An 18,473-nucleotide genomic window follows, 5' to 3' on the forward strand; every position below is an offset into this window, starting at 1 on the left:
GCCTCCGATGGGCTTGCCCCCGCCATCTAACTCACTCCCACCCACCTGCAGAGCAAATGCTAGTATCAGATGAAATGTGACTTTCTGCTTCCATCCAGCCGGCCGTGGACATTTCTTTCTTTACCTGCGCTTTCTCCATCCGTTTGAAGCACGTGTTATTTTGATCTTTCTCACCCTAAAGACGATGCGCATCGGCATAGAGTGATGTTCCGTAAATGTTTATTCGATATTTTTAAAAAATCCTCCAAGGCACCTCACCAGCCACTTATGCGCCAGGAGTCTGCTGCGGTGTTAATGTGTCGTGCCATTCTACTCTTCACTGCTTCTTTTTTTAAAGATTTTATCTATTTATTTGACAGAGACAGACAGCGAGAGAGGGAACACAAGCAGGGGGAGCGGCAGAGGGAGAAGCAGGCTTCCCGCGGAGCAGAGAGCCCAACATGGAGGCTCGATCCCAGGACCCTGGGATCATGACCTGAGCCGAAGGCAGCCACTTCCCCGACTGAGGCACCCCGGCGCCCCTTATTCACTACTCCTGCTCTTTTGTTCCGTCTACTCAAAATGTCCGAATCAGCCTTGTGCTACCTCCTCACCCTTTAAGACCCAACTCAAACATAACCTCTGGAGGAAGCCTTTCCTGCTGCTCCCAAGCACTCCCTGTGGACCACTGTCCTTGTTCTCACTCCTCAGCATGTCCCTCTTCCTGTCCATCTCTCCTCCTCGGAGCACAAGACTGCAAGGCCCCTGCACCACCTGGTCACTAGGTCTGCGCTGACAGGAAAGTCTCAAGAATGTGCCTACCAAGAAACAAACGAGTCCCCGAATCGGTGACTTGGCTTGCCTCGCATCCACATTTCCAAAACAGCCTATACTCAGTCTTAGACAAATCAAAGACCAAACCCTCTGGAAAGTAAAGGGCTTTCAGAAACACATGAGCAGGAAGTCGGAAGGAGAAAACAAGTTAACCCTCCCCACCCCCCCCACCCCCGTCCCCCCACCACACAAATCATAGGACAGGCAAAGGAAACCCAGAACACTGGCTCCTCACCCCTCCCCGTATTCCACTGTACAGATCAGGACAGCTAAAGAACCCTAAGATTCCACAACTGGATTTTAAAATCACCACAGAACCTTCTAAAATAAAAAAAAATCAAGCAAAAATGACTTAAGTCACTTAGATAGGAATTTTTCACTGGAAAAGATCTTAGAGAGGCCAATGTTTTCCAACACCACCACCACGACACACCAACGTGCTCTATTTCGTTACAGGCTGATCATACATACGACCTTGAAATAAACCTATGCCTCACTCTTTCATGACAAAAATTCCAGAAAACACCATCATAAAGCAGAGACTAGGGTGCGGTGGTGGCAAAGCCCCTCACTGTGAGGAGACCCTGGACACAGCCTCCTTCTGTCTCTCCTCCACTGTCCTAACCTTACCACAAGTCTCTCCTGGATTTACAAGAGCTCACTGTAAAACACCTCAGAATCGAATCTGAGAAAAAATGCTTTTTATTTTAATATCATAACTAAGATATTTATTAGACGTTCAGATTACAGAGGGATTTGTATATAAAGTATATAAAACAATGTTCATTCACTAAATGGTATTTCAAGGACTTGCACACAGAGGAATAAACTAACAATGTTAATTTTGTATTCCTGACAGGAAGAGAGACAGTAATCACTACGTGGCATTTCAAAATTTCAAAGTAAAGGCAAAAATATAACATAAAACAGAAAACTTTAAAATATTATATAGATAAAATACGTAATATGCCCTTTATAATGAGTATTTAAATGCTAATTTAAATTTTTCACAAAACTGAGAGATGCTGCATTTTACCCTTTTACAAGCATAATTCATGCCACAACCTAAAACAAACTCTTTCTATCTATATCTCTTTAGCCAAAACAACCAGCCAAACCAAATGCTTATTTTATTTGGATACATCTGTAGATATGATGGGTGTAATTAATTGTTCAGCTAAAAATGCAATTCCAGGGTGCTTTTAATGATTTAGGTATACACAGCTTTAGTTCTCAGAGCAGACTAAAAATAGTGATTTTAATTTATTCCTGCTGCCTACAATTACCCACAACCATGTATTTTTAAATATTTCCAGCCTATAAAAATTACTAATTTTTGCCACTTGTGTTTATCTGCATTTAGACTTTGATTTGGATAAATTAAGCTCTCAAGTGTTCCTTGCTTTATGAAACTCTGCATGTTGTACACTTCAACACAAATAAATGACTTGTACCATTAGAGGTTTAAATAATGTAATGTATTTCATGCTCAGCCTGAAGCTGGATTCCGATGAAGTTGCTAATGCACGTAATGATTAAGTGTAACTCAAATACTAACTGTGTTGTTGAAAACATGACAGGCAATAATTTGGTCTATTATATTCTGCCATTTAATTGCCTAGTACAGACATTCTCTGACACATTATGAAGCAATGATTTACAATTATTCAAGCTGCAAAGGTCAGAAAGTGACATTATAATCATCTACATAGAGATCCCTTCTAATGCACAAAAACTAGGTAATGCCACACACACACACAGAGTTTCACTGCATTAGTAACTTTCTATTTAAGGTTTCTCAAACCGAGTAAGAATAAACAGCTCATAAGCACATTAATACACAACAGAAAATGTCTAGAATCTTTCCATGAACCTGGAGGTGACGGACTTGAAAAAAATGCCCTTATTCTCTCCCAATTAGGTAAGTTCCACTCAACTACTTAACTCCACACACAATACTCAAGACCAGACACAGGGAAGTCAATCAGAAAGAGAACACGATCCCCAGAGCAGGCATCCCGGCATCTCTGTGAAGAGAGGCCTGCAGCACTCAGCCAGCACCGCCCAGGCTTCCGCAGATCACAGGCAACTTACTAGTTTGCTACTAACTCGCTCTCTCTCTCTTTTTTTTAAGTAACTGGTTATGAAAAAAAAACACAGTAACCTAAGCTCATCAATGTTTACCCCTCTTGCCCTAATGAAGAGACAGTAATATCTTCATCTGTCTAGGCACCTAATTCTATTATACCATGTTCAATTTGTAATAACCCAAGTGCAATAAATTATAGTAATAAAATTATTTAAAACAATGCTTTAATGTGAGAAAAGTGAAACAGAGAAAAAGAGATACAAAAACAGACTGAATACGACAATGTTAAAGGAAAATACCACGCAAGCAAGTTTTTAAAAGCAGAAAACAGAAGTGGCTGGGGCTCGAAGGAGGTAAGTTACAGTTATTACATTCTGATAAAAACAACCTAGAGAGAAAAAAATAAGACAAATTAAAGTAAGTAACCAAAATAACAGATATTGCAAAAAGCAGAGAATTTTTTTTTTAAGGGGGAGAGTTAAAAGGAAGGAAACAGTGGCCTACCATTACCACCGCATAATCTGAGTCCATCACTAAAAACACATCTGTACAATGGGGATAGTAAACAGGAGAGAGACAATTTCATGACACCAGGAGAGCAACAAAAAAAAGTGAAAGCTAATGAAGGTGTAGCACACTATTTATTACTGATAGTATTACATACACTGTTACACGTATGTCCACACAGAGACAGAGAGGATCAAATTTAAATAGATCTAACAAAACATGGTGTGGGTAAGCCACTGAGATTTCAAGTCATTTTTTTAGTAGCCAAAGGGAGATCACTCCTTTAATAAAAAGCTGTGTTTGATCTATTTTTAAGCATATGTTTCCAACAAAATTAACTTCTGTATCGAGATGCTTTCTGTTATTTCTTATTCTCGCCCCACCCCATGTCAGACCCATGTCAGACCCCATGTCAGACCCACAGCACATGCTCACATGAACTGCCCATTAAGTGCTCACTATACATATACCTATACTGTGTAAAATTCCTCCTGAGATCACATTCGGGTGTAAGAAAAACACTAGGAAACCGTACTCTTCAAAAACTGCTCCTCCTAAAAGTGAAAGTAAAATGAAAGGTTTTTAAAATGAAGTTACCAATAACAGGTTCTTAACACAGGAATTACAAAGCAACACACTTCCGAAATTTTTACTGCAACATGAGCACATACAACATTGGCAAACGTGAGAGAAAGCCTAAATTCTGAGCCCCAACTACCTGACAGGAATTAGACACCTAGCACCTTCAGCTGCTTTACAAACTAACTTAAATCCATGACATACTGTAGCTAGGATTTGCTGATGCAGTGGAGAGGATGAACCTTCCAGCTCCATTTTAAGATAAAAGAAAATCAGCTAAAAGAAAATCAGCGTGGGTCCCAACAATGCAGTAAAAGCTTAAATGGCAGTCTTTGTTAGGGGAGTAGCTAATACACAACTCAAACTCAGCCTCAGTAAAAGTATTTGAGGTACAGATTTGATGAGCATCTACAAACTTCTTATATAAAGACTGGAAAAACAAGTCAATTACAAGTAATCTAACCATTAATACAGGGCTCAGTTCAACAAAACATACTGTCATTTTCATCTATTTCACTATAAAATATGAGGTTTTGTTTTTTGTTTTTTTTGTTTTGTTTTTTTGTTTTTGTTTTTGTTTTTTTCAACAAAAGCAGGAGGCTACTAAGACAAGATAATACAACAGATAATACAACAGCATGAACAATAATTTCATGTTTAAAATGTGCCTGTTCCATTATTTCTATACATTATTACCTAACCAGAACTCTCTGAAGAACAGTTTATCTCTTACAACTCCGGTAACGAAAGGGATAGAGATGAAGGTCCTGACTACTGCGGGAAGAAAAACACAGTGCAAGACCTTCTGTTTGTGACAAAATTATAGAGTTAATGTCCCTGAAAGATCACGTCACCTTTTAAAGCACGATTTTTTTTAAAAGGTAAAATTTATAGCGATGAAAGCTAATGAAGAAATGCAGCATGAGCTGCTTATGCTCAGGAACTAATAGGTCCACTGAGCATTTCTGGGATTATTTAGCCATCAGTGATAATGAATTGACGTTGTCACTAATGCTAATGCACCAGTGCTCTCCACTGCCAGGAACCTGAGAGCCAATTCTCAGTTCTCACTTTCTTCCAGGCTTCTCATGTTAGCTTTTCACCTACGTATTGTCCCACCCCTTCAAAAGATATGAAACACAGATGCCCTATGATACTTTTTCTTTACCATTAAAGGGCTCTAACTCATTATTGTTCTGTTTCAACCCCAGAGACCAAAAGGCCTTCTTCGATTTACTGCAATTCTTCAGAACTTTTAGCTTCACTGCAAAAATATCTACCCTATGAAAATCTTCATTACATCACTTTTAAATCAAATTTCACTTAAAAAAATTAGGAGAACTATTATTTCAAAGTCAAGTAAAATTCAGTGACCACCATAATGCTAAAAGATACAATTTTGAAATCTAGATTGTTTTCTCTACACACACACACACACACACGCACGCGTGCGCGCGCAGAGCTCTCGGACAGCAGTATGAAACTCAATACATCTCTCTGTATTTATAATTCTTTATCTTGGGAATCAAACATGTAACCCACTGGTATAACACTTCAGTGCTGGGGGCAAGCAGTGAGCTAAGCCATGTGTGCACTATTTAAATTGGACAATCAAAGCCAATCGATCATGTATTGTTTTTGATGCCAACTATGCCAGCAACTGCTCTCGATAAAAAGTTTCTTCTTCTCCTTCCCCAGACTCAGTAACCCTAATTAAAAAAAAAAAAAAAAAAAGGACAGAAATAGATTTCTAATAATAGAGCGCGCAAGAGTTGCTTAATTATCTTGAAGAAATGAGGAAGAAACTGCTGACTGCCTCCTAACAGCAAATGTCCACTGGAGTCTGGCCCTCCTTTTTCCTATAACTCATATATGGTAAAAAAAAAAAAAAAAAACAATAAATGAGGTATCTTTTAAAATTCCAAGACCTAGAGCAATTAAAATGAACCATTTGGCACTCGACCCTTGCAGCTAAAATCAGGAGCAACAAAACTCATTCTCCCACTGATCTTCAGGGGGCTTTAGGGCAAAGGTTCATCTTCATTTACTTTAGCTGCAAGTCACTGAACCATCAATTCTGCCAATGAATAAATCTCAGACCATGGTTAATAAAACTGCTTGCAAAGTTATTCGTAAAACTATCTTAAGGGTCAAAAAAATGAAATGCACCGTCCAACAAAAGACAGAAGCTGTTTTTGACTTAAAAGATATTTACTCAGTAGTGCCAGCCACAAGAACCTTCCCCTAAAGAAGGAAACCTACCATAACACGTGCACATTTCATAATTGAATTGAACCTGCAGTATTTCGGGAATCAGCCATAAGAACTGCAGGCTTCCCAGGTTCCACACAGAGTGTTTTCATATGATGCACTTATTCGTTAATTTCTCTAGATTAATGGAATTAAAATATATTTTTAATCAGAGGTAGGGTATTAAAATCCAGCTCTGAATGTCCTATGATATACCGTAGATGTCATGGCATTTTAAAACCTTTTAAACATTTCTGCTAAATTAATTAGTTGTGCATTAAGGCATCTCAGTGCTTCCTATTAAACGCAACACATCTGAATGACAGTTTTAACACTGTGAATGGTTCTTCAGAGGAAGAGCCGTTAAGTTAAAATGGAAAACAACAACTTTTGAAATAAAGTTACACAAAAACATACATTATACACTGTTTATCTAAGCTTCACCCCTATAACAATCAGTAATCAGCTGTCCGAAATTAAATCTTTTTCTGCCTTTCTCCTTATGGAGTATGTCCAGTTTATCCAATGAGCCATTAATATGACTAAAATTAAAGCAGTATAGCAAAAGGAAAAAAAAAAAAAACCACATACATACATACATATATACTCCTAAAGCTGTATTATGTTTTTTTTTTTATGTCTTTAAATGGAATTTACAGTTCTCTCTGGCAATGTGAATGAACATCCTATAATTTAGTCAATTTACAGATTACAGGTTCAAATTGACCTTGTAGCCCATAAAATTGCTCATCTTCAGTAGAGGATTAGAAGTGGGAGAAGAATGTCATAACTGTATTTAAGGAATTTACCATAACAATGGAAAGGAGGGTACGCATGCATAATTTTAGCCACTCTTACTCATATCAGTTTTGAATTCTGAAACAATGGCTAGCCTGTACATGCTTCCTGGTTCACCGCGGTGGAGATGGTTTCCATTTACTCACCCACAGACGTGACACTTGTATTCCCTCATCCCAAGGTGCCTTTTGACATGGTTTCTGGCATCGCCAAGCTGAGCTGTTGCAAAATGGCATATCTTGCACTTGAATGGTTTTGATCCTAAGTAAATTTAACATAAAATATGATTTGAATTTGAATAATACCTTACTGATAGTTTAAAAAGAGGCCTAGATCTTAAATCACACTTTTCATCTGTTTAGAAATCTCTGGCCCCAAAATGGAATACCTGCATTCCTTTCTAACTGGAATAGACCCGCATTCCATAATAATTCCACCAAGAAGACTTCAATGTTTCAGTGAGTGTTCCTAACTTTCAATAACATTTCTAAGATTTAAAGTCAAAAGTGATACAGTTAAGCAGTACTAAGTAGGTAAGGAGAGCCAAATAATTTTAAATTTTTCTAACAATTTGTAAAAATATTCAACTTCTAAAATGGATTATAAAAACAAATGCATATGGAGTTGCTGATATTTTATAAAGTATATTTATCATCAAATAAATTTTCAGAGGCCACCTCCTCCATTCCTCATATTTCTGCAGCTTTGAATTTACTCACATTAAGAATGGCATTTCAGATTTTTTTCTGACATTTATCCCAAATGATTCACTACATTACTATTTTAATAGCACACAATGCAAGAATATATAGTGGATAAGTTATTTGCTTTTATGATCATTTTATAGTCAGAAATCTGTGATGATTCTGCAAACCAGCAGTACTGACATTTTATTTATTGATTTGAAGAACAAATATATCAATATAAGAAGCACAGTACCACAATTTTTTTTTAATTTCACAAAGATTAACCTACACTCAAATATGAGAAAACAAAATAATTTCAACAAGGACAAACCTAGTACCAGGAATAGACAGACTGTAACTGGGACACAGTTACTAACAGGTGACCCTAACCCACATTAATGAGAAGCAACTCTCCTGGAAGAACAACATGCATATACCGCTTTTCAAATTTCTAACCACTAAGTCCCTAAATAAATAAATCAAAATCATAAAAATCACAGTCTAAAAATCAGTCCAATATGTCTCCAGATCTTTCGTATCATGTTTAGTACCTATTTGGTGAAATACCTCTTCTAATATAGTTAGAATGTGATATATGTGAACTTCAATAAATATACAAAAAGAGCTCAAATAAAAAAAAATTGCAATAAATCATATTTGATCAATGAACCTTTGTGCAGTGCCCTTGAAAAAAATAATCCTCCAAGAATACTTTGTTGAAATTGAAGCACTCAGTAAAAAATTTCAGAGTCTTAAATTTCAATTTAATTCCCAAAAGCTGACAAAAAAAGTGAAGCATTTAATTTTAATCTTCTAACAGAAATAAAAAAGTCAACAGTACTAAGCACGGGCAGACAAGGTTGAATATTTCACAGTTCAATGACAATGAAGCCAGATCTCTTAATACTTCCATTTCTACTGTTAGAAGTAGATGTAAAATATATTTAGCACCTGAATGGTTATATCTAGTCAGCTTTATATGTTTAAATGTCAAAAGCAGGTTGAGAGTGCAGCTTACAGCAATCACATTCTATCAATCACATTAGAAACTACAGTTTATTTAAATGATCTGATAAAACTAAGCCTATCACTACCTGGAAACATCTCATCTCCACACAGAATTCTATAAAGGGACACAGAAAAGAGAAGAGTGAGAAGAACCAATTTACCTACACTTTAAATTGAAATGCATCCAAGGTAATAAGGCATTTAGGAAATTATTAATTAACAATAACATCAGGACTCCAACCAAAGAAAATAAAGCTCTCAACATTTGCATTACAGTTTTGGTGAAAGCCTTTCAAATCTATGGATCTAGGTTTTCGTCACGCTGCCCCTGCACTGCACTGTGAGGAGTCCCTCCTATGGGACAAAGGTGCCACAGGGGCTGGGTACAGACCTTTCAAGTTACTCTACGTGGCTCCTTAGTGGACAGCTCGCATTCCTCACTGATAGTGTGTTGACAACACATAAATGAGTTATTCTGTTGACTGCTTTCGTGCAGAAATCACGGAGCTCCTGACTATTTTTCACATCTTATATTAGAAGAGACCGTGTTAACATCTTTCTGTGTCAGAAAAATTCCAGGGAAGTGGAGATAATACTTTTCTGCCCAAGGAAAAAGAAAGATCCTCTTTTTTCTATTCATGTTCCCAGTTTAAAGTCTGCAAGGCACATCCCAAAATGAATCCAGGCATACTGTTTATAAGGCGAAAATTCTAAAGCCACATATTTCTAAATTTTTCTTGCAAGGGTTATCATGATTATTATAAACTGTCAATACGATTTTGAATAGTTCCATTCCTAGGAACAGCATTATCCTCAGTAGGTTTTCTTCTTTTAATCTGGCCCCTGAGGTTTTCTGAAAGGGAAAAAAGAAAAGAGACTCTCCAGCTTTCTGGCATCTTACAATTTTACCAAAAGAATTCCCAAGATTTTTAAAACCAAATCTTCACCAAGACCTACAACAGCCATTCATCACCATCACTCACAGTTAACTGCTATGCATACATGGATGTGGGATGAACATTTAAAAAATGATACTCAAACTTCACATCTTAAAGAATGTCTGGAACCCATCATCTACTGCTGCTCCACAAAGCCTCAAGGCTACTTACAGCCCGCCCCCCAAACACTCAACACTTGGCTCCATCCTTCACTCCTTCCTTCACTGCGCCTGGGCCGCAGAGACGAAGAGGGAACAGAGCGCAGCCCAGCCTCTCGCTAGGCTTGGAGTCAACGCACCAACTGTCCTCACCATCTCTTCACAAGCGGATTCAGCTTTTAAACTGTCAGATACACAGGAAGCCAAACACTACCCGCCCTCACGTGAGACCTTCTCAGTGAAATCACACAACTCCCTATCTCCTTGTGTCTGAACATTTCCAAACAGCACAAGTGACCGCGTGTGCTCAGAGCATCAAATGAAGGGCTTCCGACAGTCTTATTTAATGACATCTGCCAGCCACGTCCTAAGAAAGGAAAGCTCTACCCAACAGAATAACGCCAGAGAGAAAGTGAATAGCTGTTACTGCCCTCCTAATGTAAGGGGAAAGGCAACACGGCCCTTTCTGGTCATGCTGATGACTTCACACAAGCAAAGGCACAGAAACTCTGGGGTGCTTTTTTCCTACAATTCTTAATAACCAAAACTCATTTATTTCTTAAAATGCTGTTTTTATTGTGCTAAGGATGGGAAGAAAAGGTGACATAAAATAGAGAGTAAATCACAAAATATGAAAACAGGGATTGGAAGAGTAAGTCCTTTTCCAGTTAATCATTAATAACGGTCCCTGCATTACTACTCACAGGCATAACCAAATTATCAGAAAAGCAATTCATTTTAAGATGCCCCAAGGAAGGGAAAAAAAAAAAAAAAAAAACCCTTGGGTTAAAACCAAGAGAGCAACATCCCCCAGAAAGTGGCTTACAAAACTGCAATGGTAGATTGGCCTTGTGTCCTGAGGAGCGGGGCTCTTTGTGGTGCTTTGGGACACAATAAAAATGTACTTGCTGATAAGCCCAACAGAAGATGTTAAAAAGTATGCTAACTTTTACTAAATGTTACAATCAATGATGTAACTTATATAAGTAGGGTTACTTTGTCACATATTGATAGTTACCTCACTTTCACATCCACATTAACTTGATTTTAAATGCAATTAATACATATAGTCAAGGAAGACTAATGGACTACATTCCGCACTTAACCTAGTGGACGTTTTCAAATGGCACAAGTGACCAGTGCAAACCTATTTTGCATTGTAAACGACTAAATAAATCTTAATGGATTAAGAATGATCAGCTATCAACACACAAGGGAAATTAAGTGCTGAAATGCCTACATTGATTATTTTAAATTATTAGCCTTACTCTGTTCTTGAATTTGTATGCTTTTAGTGAGCTTTAACACATTTACAAGACTTATTGACTATAATTACAAGAGAATTCAAGTAATGGACACATCAATTATAAGCAACATGTCTTGACCAGACAGTTGCATAAAGAATTCTAAAAAGAGGTCCATTAGCATCTTCCTCTTAGTTTTATTCAGTTTTTATCTGCCTTTAGAGGGCATATTAAGAAAGTACATGCCTTCTACACACGTGAACAAGCCTGATTTCTAAAAGCCAGAAAACTCCCTAAAGTGAGCAACACAGTAACGAAAGAGGTATTAATAATGCCAAGAGATCCGTATTCGGATTTATTTCCCAACAATAGCTCCACTGTTTGAAGAGTTGGGGCCAAGAGTACAATGTTTGTATTTACCTAGATTAATCTTATGCAGGTTGCCCTCTTATTTTCTTCAAAGAAAAACTTTTATCTATCTTTAATCTCCCTAAACTAGTAATGTTTCAAACTCTTTTGTCTTCCTCCTTGTAACCATGCACTAAGTTTCAAAAACTGCATGAATTTAAAGTATAGCTTTAATAATAAGCCATTATTTAAAAGTACAGTAAAATAAACCTTACAGTTTTAATGAAAATATGTTCATTGAAATGTGAATTTATTATTCAAATCCACTCATAAATTCAACCATGGAGACAGAACTTGTCTAAGCAGAGCACAATGATTTAGAAAAGCTGTCTATTTAAAATAAAGAATGTATGGCAGGTTTATAGAAACAGTGCAGTGAATTTTTACATAAATTTAGAACAGTGGCTTATGCATTTTCCACAAAAAAAAAAAAGTTTAAAAAAAATTTCCACCCCAAATTAAACATTAAAATGTAACACTACATTTGACAGAGCACAGAAACTAAATCAGGTGCTGCCTTCATGAAAACCAAATCCCTAGGACATATTAACTTTGAAAAGTGTTCACTAATCTTGATCCCTGAAAGTAGAATCTTGGTGCCTGGGAGTTACACTTTTCGATATAAACCATCTGCCAATGAATAATTTTAAATCCCTAAAATTCTAAGAAAGTTTTTATTATTTCATTCCTCAAAGGCCAATTAATATGTCCTCGGAAATCCACAGAGCCACTTAATAGCTACCTTGGAAAACCAAACAATCAGGACTCAGAAGCAACTGGAAAGCTGTTAAGAGACAGGACTTCAGCAAAGGCATCGGAGGGGCAAGGCTTTTTGATAAAATGAAAAATGTGTCAAAAAACCTGCCCTGGAATCACTAAGCCTTAATCAGCTTCGGAAACGTTCAGGGTCAACACTGACTTATGGCACAAGTTGGGAGTGCCATCCAACAGGGTCACGTGAGCCAGGGGGGCGGGCCACCAAGCAAATGCAGCGCAGACTCCCTATCTGGACGGGACAACAGGCCATGCTGCCCTTCGTCTGTGCCTGACGGGCCCACGCGGGTCCACGGAGGGGTACATACCTGTGTGGGTGCGGATATGTGCCAGGAATGCCATCGAGTTGCTACTCCGACACAACTTCCCGCAGTACTTGCAAACGTTTCCCTGATTTTCTTCTCTCTCGCGGTTGATTTGCTCAGTGTCTTCCACTATGTACTTGTTCACCTCCCGGAGCAGTTCTTCATGCTGCCCTTTAATATGCAGAAATAAATTCTGTTCTGAATCAAAGGGCTCCGTACACTTGACACATTTAAAAGTCGCCCCTCCCTCTGGAAGCTCCTCTACACTGGCCTGCTCGTTTCTCATGTGGCCTGCACTGGCCAGATGCTGATGGAGGTTGCTCTCGGTGTAGAACGACTTTCCACACAGTAAACAATGGAAGTGTTTCTCTTTTGTAGGGTGTTTCATGGCTATGTGAACATTCAGTCCACTCAAACCATCTGCTAAGAAGCCACAATCATCACAACGAATTCGTGTGGATTCACCAAAGGAACCGCCTTCAGATTTCTTCTTTTTCACGCCTTGAGCACAGTCTTTAAAGGGCAACTCACTAATCCTCACACCTGTTGTGACCAGACCCTCTTCTGACGGATCTAACAATTCTCCATCTTCAGGGTTCTTGATCCTTATTATGGAAGAATCAAACCGGCCAAAACTGTACATGGCCTGTCCTTTGTCATCAATACTGATTATAGTCTCATAAATGTCATTACTTTCAACTGCGCTATCAGAAGCTGGGCCATCCTCTTCCAAAATAATTTTAGTTTCCTGTTGGGAATTCAACAGAATTTCCTTGTTCTCCAGAACAGGGTCTTCTTGAGTATCTTTCAAATCCTCTGAACTCTGCACACTCCCAACTTCGTTCTGACCACCGCTCTCCAGGTTCAGCTCCTGCCTTGTCCTTGTCATCACAGAAGGGATGGTGCCTTCGGCCAGATGCCCTTCCCCAAGACCTCCAGGACATCCAGGTTTGCTGGGGGCATTATCTATATTCTCCCCTGCCTGGCCAACATCGCTCTCACTGCGTGTGCTCCCATCCCCAGGCTCATCCAATGTGCTGTGGGCTCTCTCTACTGCCTCATAATCCAAAGCTGGGCTTCCTGAATTTTCATTCTGAAATCTGCTTGGGGAGCCACAATTAGAGGAAATATTAAGGGACACCATCTCCTCAGGTTTCAGAGCTTTATCCTTGGCCAGAGTCTGTTGGAAAGTTTCACAAAAGGAACGGTCTTCACTGAGATTAGATTCTTCTTCAGTCTCAATCTCCACGGAGGTGGGAGCACGGAGGACCTTAGACACATCTAAATTAGTGTCCTCATCCAAAACACAACAATCAGCAGTACTTTTAGATTTCAGAACCTCTTCAGATGGCTCGTCTGAAATTATCTGATATTCTTCAGAATTGTGTTGATGTTGCTCTTCGGGGATAATGATGTTTTTGGACACTTCTGTGTCAGAAGAGGTCAGGTAAGACTGCCTTTTCATCTTGTGTTTTTCTGTGGCTGCATGTCTAGTCATCTCTCGACGAGTCACAGCGTAGTAATCGCAGGCCATACAATAAAAAGCAAATTCTTTTGTATGTTTCCGTTTTACATGGAGTTCTAGAGAAGCAGAAGAGTGAGCATTAAACTCACAGTGTACACACTTGTTATCACTTGTACCCATCACGTCTCTCTGGGAGCACGCATCCGCCTGCTGGAGAGGGTCCTCTGGTTCTAGAGACATTTGTTCCTTTTTATCAGAAAGGTGACTGTGGACTTCCCCATCTGTAGAATGAAATACATTTTCAACTTCGACTTCAGCTGGATTTCCGTGCTCTGGCACTGGCTTTTCTGAAGTGGAGGTATCTGATTCAGCTGACCTGTGAGCAAGTTCATCTGAACCTGCTGAAATGGCATTCTTTCTACAGGCTTCAAGGTTACCCCCTTCGGGGCCAACAACGATATCTGAATTCTGCTTGCCATTTGCTTCTATTTCTACACGTCCTTTATGTTTCTTAGTGGCACAATGGCGCTCCATATCTCCCTTAGTTACGGTATAATACTTACACACTTTGCATAAATAACTATACTGGTGACTGTGTTTTCGTCGAATATGAACGGTCAGGTTTGTAATACTAGAGGCCAAGAGACCACAGTGAGAGCATGTCCGCGAGATGTTACCTTTGGGTCTCCCTCTCTTTGGAGTAGTAGTCAAAGCTACCTCACCCTCTTTGGTCGTTACACCAGACTGTGGCACTTCCTTGGTAGTCAGTAGGCTCTTTTCCAGATAGGAATGTTCCTGCAACCGCACACCTTCTACATGGCCTTCAATCCTTCCATTTCCAGAAATGTGAAACTCTTCTTTTTTGTCATTTGCACCTATACACACCCTTTCAATACATTCTTCAAAACTTAAGCCAATGTTGTTTTTCTTGGCATTTTCCAGATGCTTGCTTCTCTTGATGTGCTTCTCCATTCCCTCCTTGCTGAGCGAGTAAAGATTGCACGCTTTACAAAGAAAGTGATAGTCCTGGCCATGCCGGAGCTTGATGTGTCTTGTGAGAACAGTGGAAGACCGCGTTTTATAAAAACACTTCTTACACTGAAACTGAGGCTTACTGGAGTGCCTCACTTCGTGCCCATGGCTTGCCCTGGACTTAGAAGGTTCTTCCTGAGCTACAGACTCATTCATAGGACCTTTTGTATCTTCTGATTCTAAAGTACTTAAGGATAAAGTCTGTAAAACCAAATCACTGTTAAATGACTGGGAAGTCTTTGGTTGAACCAACAAACGAATATGCTTCTCGGTTTTTTTGTGTTCTTCCACGTCTTTCTCAGACAAGAAGAGACTGCAAGGAGTGCAAAAACAACCCATATTGTGCTTTTCCTTCATGTGGTCTCTAAGATTTAGTTCATTCTCAGAAATAAACGAACAGCACTGACACCTGAGGCCAGCGGCAGTGTGCTGATGCTGGCGGTTGTGCAAATACCTATCAGGGTCCCCCCTCGACGTACTGGAAAAACCGCATGCCTGGCAGCAAAGCCTCGCCTCTTCCGCAGGGCCCCTCTCCCCGTGGCTCCCCACGCCTGTCCTATTTGGCGCTCCGTGACCACAGTCTGTACGAGCACATATCTGGTGATCAGCAGCCGGCCTCCCCGTCGCAAAGCCGCCGGAGCACACGACAGGGGAGCTCCCTTTGTCCCGCATCAGGCCCAGGGTTTCCGAGGAAGTCACACGCAGACTACGCACACCGCCACCTGCTTCTCCGTGTTTGGCCATACACTCTGTCTCACTTGCCTTCACCTGCGTTCTAAAGTGTTTCATATACAACCTCTGGGGGTCATTAGTTGCTCTTTTACTCATTCCTAAAAGATTAAGCCTTTTCTTGGCCTGGCCTTTTAAGGTAAACGTGCCAGTTCGTCGTCGGAAGCCACCGCCCAACAGGAAGACGCTGCGCTCGGGTCTTGATCTCGGGCTGGCACAGACGCCGTGCGCTGCCTGGAGGGTATTTCTGGTAGATTCCAACTTGTTAAAGAGACCCTCTGAGCTTACCAACGCTCCTATCTTTTTGCTTTTACTCTGGTTTTCAGGGTTTCGAGCTATCCCCACGGAAGTTACGTTTTCTTCAACCATCTCTACTCTTTCGGACGAAGTGCTCCGGGACGGCATCATTTCAACGAGCAGCTCGCTGCCTCCACTCTGCTTGGACACGCCTCCTCGGAAGTTGTGGACGTTGCTTCCAGCACTCCGTGCGCCTCTGGGATCACTCGTCCTTGCCGTGGGTTTAGTAGGTCTGGGTTTTACGCGAACATTTTTTGTTCCCAGGGTACACGGTTTCTTGGGAAAGGGCTGTTTTGTTAGGATCTGCACAAATCCTCCGCGAGCAGCGAGATTCTGACGCCGGAGGTGCGTCTTGCCGAGGTAGTGCGCGTTCAGCAGGTTCTCTTGCGCGCACTGGAAGCCGCACAGCTCGCAGGAGAAGACCGGCTGCGGCCCGGGCGTGGGGCCCGCGTGCACGCGCAGCGCGGCGCCCCTCTCCGCCTCGTGGCCGCAGCGGCAGCACGCGGGGCCGGCCACCTGCTGCGTGGGGCCCTCGGCGCGCTGCTCCACGTCGGAGCAAGAAGAGAGCAGATGACCGCAAACGCTGCACTTGAGAACCGGCTCGACGTGTCCGGCGGCACAACCAACACTGGTCTCTGTCCGGGGGACAGGAGAGCCTCTTTCCACGTCGAGGGAGACCACGTCCTGAGCAGACTCGTCTTCAGGGTCTGTCTTCGGAGACACCGCATCACCAGGGCTAAAACCGCAAGGAGCGGAGAAGGCCCTGGGAGGACAAGGGCGGCCGGCCGGGCCCTCACTGAGGAGCGCCTCCTTCGCGGTGTCGCCTAGCGGGGCAGGCACTTCAGGGGCGGGGCGCTCCGAAGTGTCTCGGCCCAGAGCGCGCGGCTCGACGGGCTCAGGGGGCCCCGCGCCGGCAGAGAGCCGCAGCCGCTTGCACGCGCGCTGGTTTCCGTCCGCCGCCGCGGGGACGGGGACGCGCGGGAAGCCTCTCTTGCTGGTGGGAGGCTCTGAGGCACGTGCTGTCCCGTCACACACGGGCCCGCCGTCTACAGGGCACGGTGAGGAACTTGTCGCGTCCGCTCCTCTGCTCCTGTTTTCATCGTCCTCGCTCTCCGGCTTCTTCTCCGCATCCATGGCCGCCGACGTGCTGAGGGCCGCGGCCTGGCGCGGCTCACCGGGCGCTCGCCACCTGCGCAGAAAACAGACAGCTGGTCAGGCCGCGCACGGGACACACAGCCTCGTCCGGAGGCCAGCACGGGGTGACGCGCCGAGCGAGGGCCTGTCACCACCTCGAGCTTTCCTGCACACCAAGAACTGCACGCGGCCGCTGAGGGCCGCACGGAAAGGCCTTCGTCAGACCCGGGAGCGGCGCCCGCGCCGGAGCTCGGCGAGTCTGCGCCGGAAGAGGCCTCGCTGGCCCGAGCCCCTCTCCCCGCCCGCGCACGGCCGCCGCTGGGGATTCCCACGGGGAAGCCGAACCCCCGTCCGTGAAGCAAACGAACAACCCGCTGTGACACACGCCTGGACGCGGGCCCCCTCCGCAGTCTGCAGCCCGAGTCCCGGACCCCCGCAACGCAGGAGCACGGCGTCCTCCCTTCCCTGCAGCGACGCGCCTCGCCCTGATTTTCTAAACACGTCCTCGTCCTCGTTCCCCCCCCGCCGCCGCGCGCTCTCTCGCGCCAACGGAGACCTCCTCGCTTCCCACCTCCAGTCCCGGTTTCCTCGTCCTACAGCCATGCTGCGCTCGCGGAAGGTTCGGCACAAGCGGAAACGTCCGCAGGAGAGCAGGATTAACGAAGCAAATGTGGGGGGAGAGAAGAATTTCACTGAATAAAATGCTTTAAAATCAATAATATTGATTTTATTTTTCCTTATGCCATTTAATTCAATTAAAACATCATTTTCCATTTACTTTACACCAGGACTGGAATTTTTAGCCAAATGCCACTGGATTTCGTGTGAATAAAAAACCATCAAATATTATGGCCTCAAAACTAATGATAACTATTTTATCTATTTAACTACTTTTTTCATAACAACAAACCCAATAATGGCTGTTGCTCTGATACTGCTTAAAGCAGAGAACAAAATATATTTATGTGATACTAAATGCATAAGCAACAGAAGAAAAGGAATAAACTGGGCTTTAGCAAAATTAAAAATTTCAAATGACTGTGTGCTTCAACGGCCACAATCAAGAAAGGGAAAAAACAATCCACAAAGCAGGAAAAGCATTTTGCGATCATCTACCCAACACGGGGCTTAAACACAGAGAACTCTTACCACGCAATGATAAAAAGATGAACCAATTTCTAAATGAGCAAAGGGGCTCACTATGCATTTCTCCAAAGAAGATATACAAACAGCCAAAAAGCACATGAAACATACTCTAT

The 18,473-nt window shown here is 42.1% G+C and overlaps 1 protein-coding gene across 1 annotated transcript in view; it reads right to left on the reverse strand.

Moving 5' to 3' along the window:
- LOC111154259 (zinc finger protein 407) overlaps positions 1-18,473 on the reverse strand; it is a 431,681-nt gene that overhangs the window by 387,579 nt on the left and 25,629 nt on the right. The window contains exons 2-3 of the mRNA XM_022513763.1: positions 12,561-17,269; positions 7,183-7,297 (exon numbers count right to left, since the gene is read on the reverse strand). Of these exons, the coding sequence (XP_022369471.1) occupies positions 7,183-7,297; positions 12,561-17,214 (4,769 nt within the window). The 5' untranslated portion in view covers positions 17,215-17,269. The remainder of the gene's footprint in view (positions 1-7,182; positions 7,298-12,560; positions 17,270-18,473) is intronic.

Source organism: Enhydra lutris, unplaced genomic scaffold, assembly GCF_002288905.1.
Source record: "Enhydra lutris kenyoni isolate GAN:26980312 unplaced genomic scaffold, ASM228890v2 scaffoldscaffold36, whole genome shotgun sequence".
NCBI classification, from domain to species: domain Eukaryota; kingdom Metazoa; phylum Chordata; class Mammalia; order Carnivora; family Mustelidae; genus Enhydra; species Enhydra lutris.